The following is a 407-nucleotide window of genomic DNA, read 5'->3' as shown; positions in this document are numbered from 1 at the left end:
GCCCCCGAGGGGCCGCCGCCGCCGCCACAGCCGCAGCAGCAGCAGCCGCCCCCTCCACAGCCAACCCAGCCCCAGCCGCAGGCCACTGCGTGCTCTTTCGCGCAGAACATCAAAGAGGAAAGCTCCTACTGCCTCTACGACTCCGCGGACAAATGCCCCAAAGGCTCGGCAGCCGCTGCCGAGCTGGCCCCCTTCTCGAGGGGCCCGCCACCCGATGGCTGCTCCCTGGGCACCTCCAGCGGGGTGCCAGTGCCTGGCTACTTTCGCCTCTCCCAGGCCTATGGCACGGCCAAGGGCTACGGCAGCGGCGGCGGCGCGCAGCAGCTCGGCGCCGGCCCGTTCCCTGCTCAGCCCCCCGGGCGAGGCTTCGACCCGCCACCCGTGCTCGCCTCCGGCTCGGCGGATGC

The 407-nt window shown here is 73.2% G+C and overlaps 1 protein-coding gene across 1 annotated transcript in view; it reads left to right on the top strand.

The window, feature by feature from the left end:
* Window positions 1–3: 3 nt before the first annotated feature.
* HOXA10 (homeobox A10) overlaps window positions 4–407 on the top strand; it is a gene marked incomplete at its 5' end in the record, with an annotated part of 3,345 nt that continues 2,941 nt past the window's right edge. Inside the window, 1 exon segment of the mRNA XM_025046815.1 lies at window positions 4–406. Coding sequence (XP_024902583.1) covers window positions 4–406 — 403 coding nt within the window.

The sequence above is a fragment of the Pteropus alecto genome, unplaced genomic scaffold (assembly GCF_000325575.1).
Source record: "Pteropus alecto unplaced genomic scaffold, ASM32557v1 scaffold21, whole genome shotgun sequence".
Lineage (NCBI taxonomy): Eukaryota > Metazoa > Chordata > Mammalia > Chiroptera > Pteropodidae > Pteropus > Pteropus alecto.
Note: the sequence above shows the minus strand (reverse complement) of the source record. Positions and strands in the feature narration are given on the sequence as shown.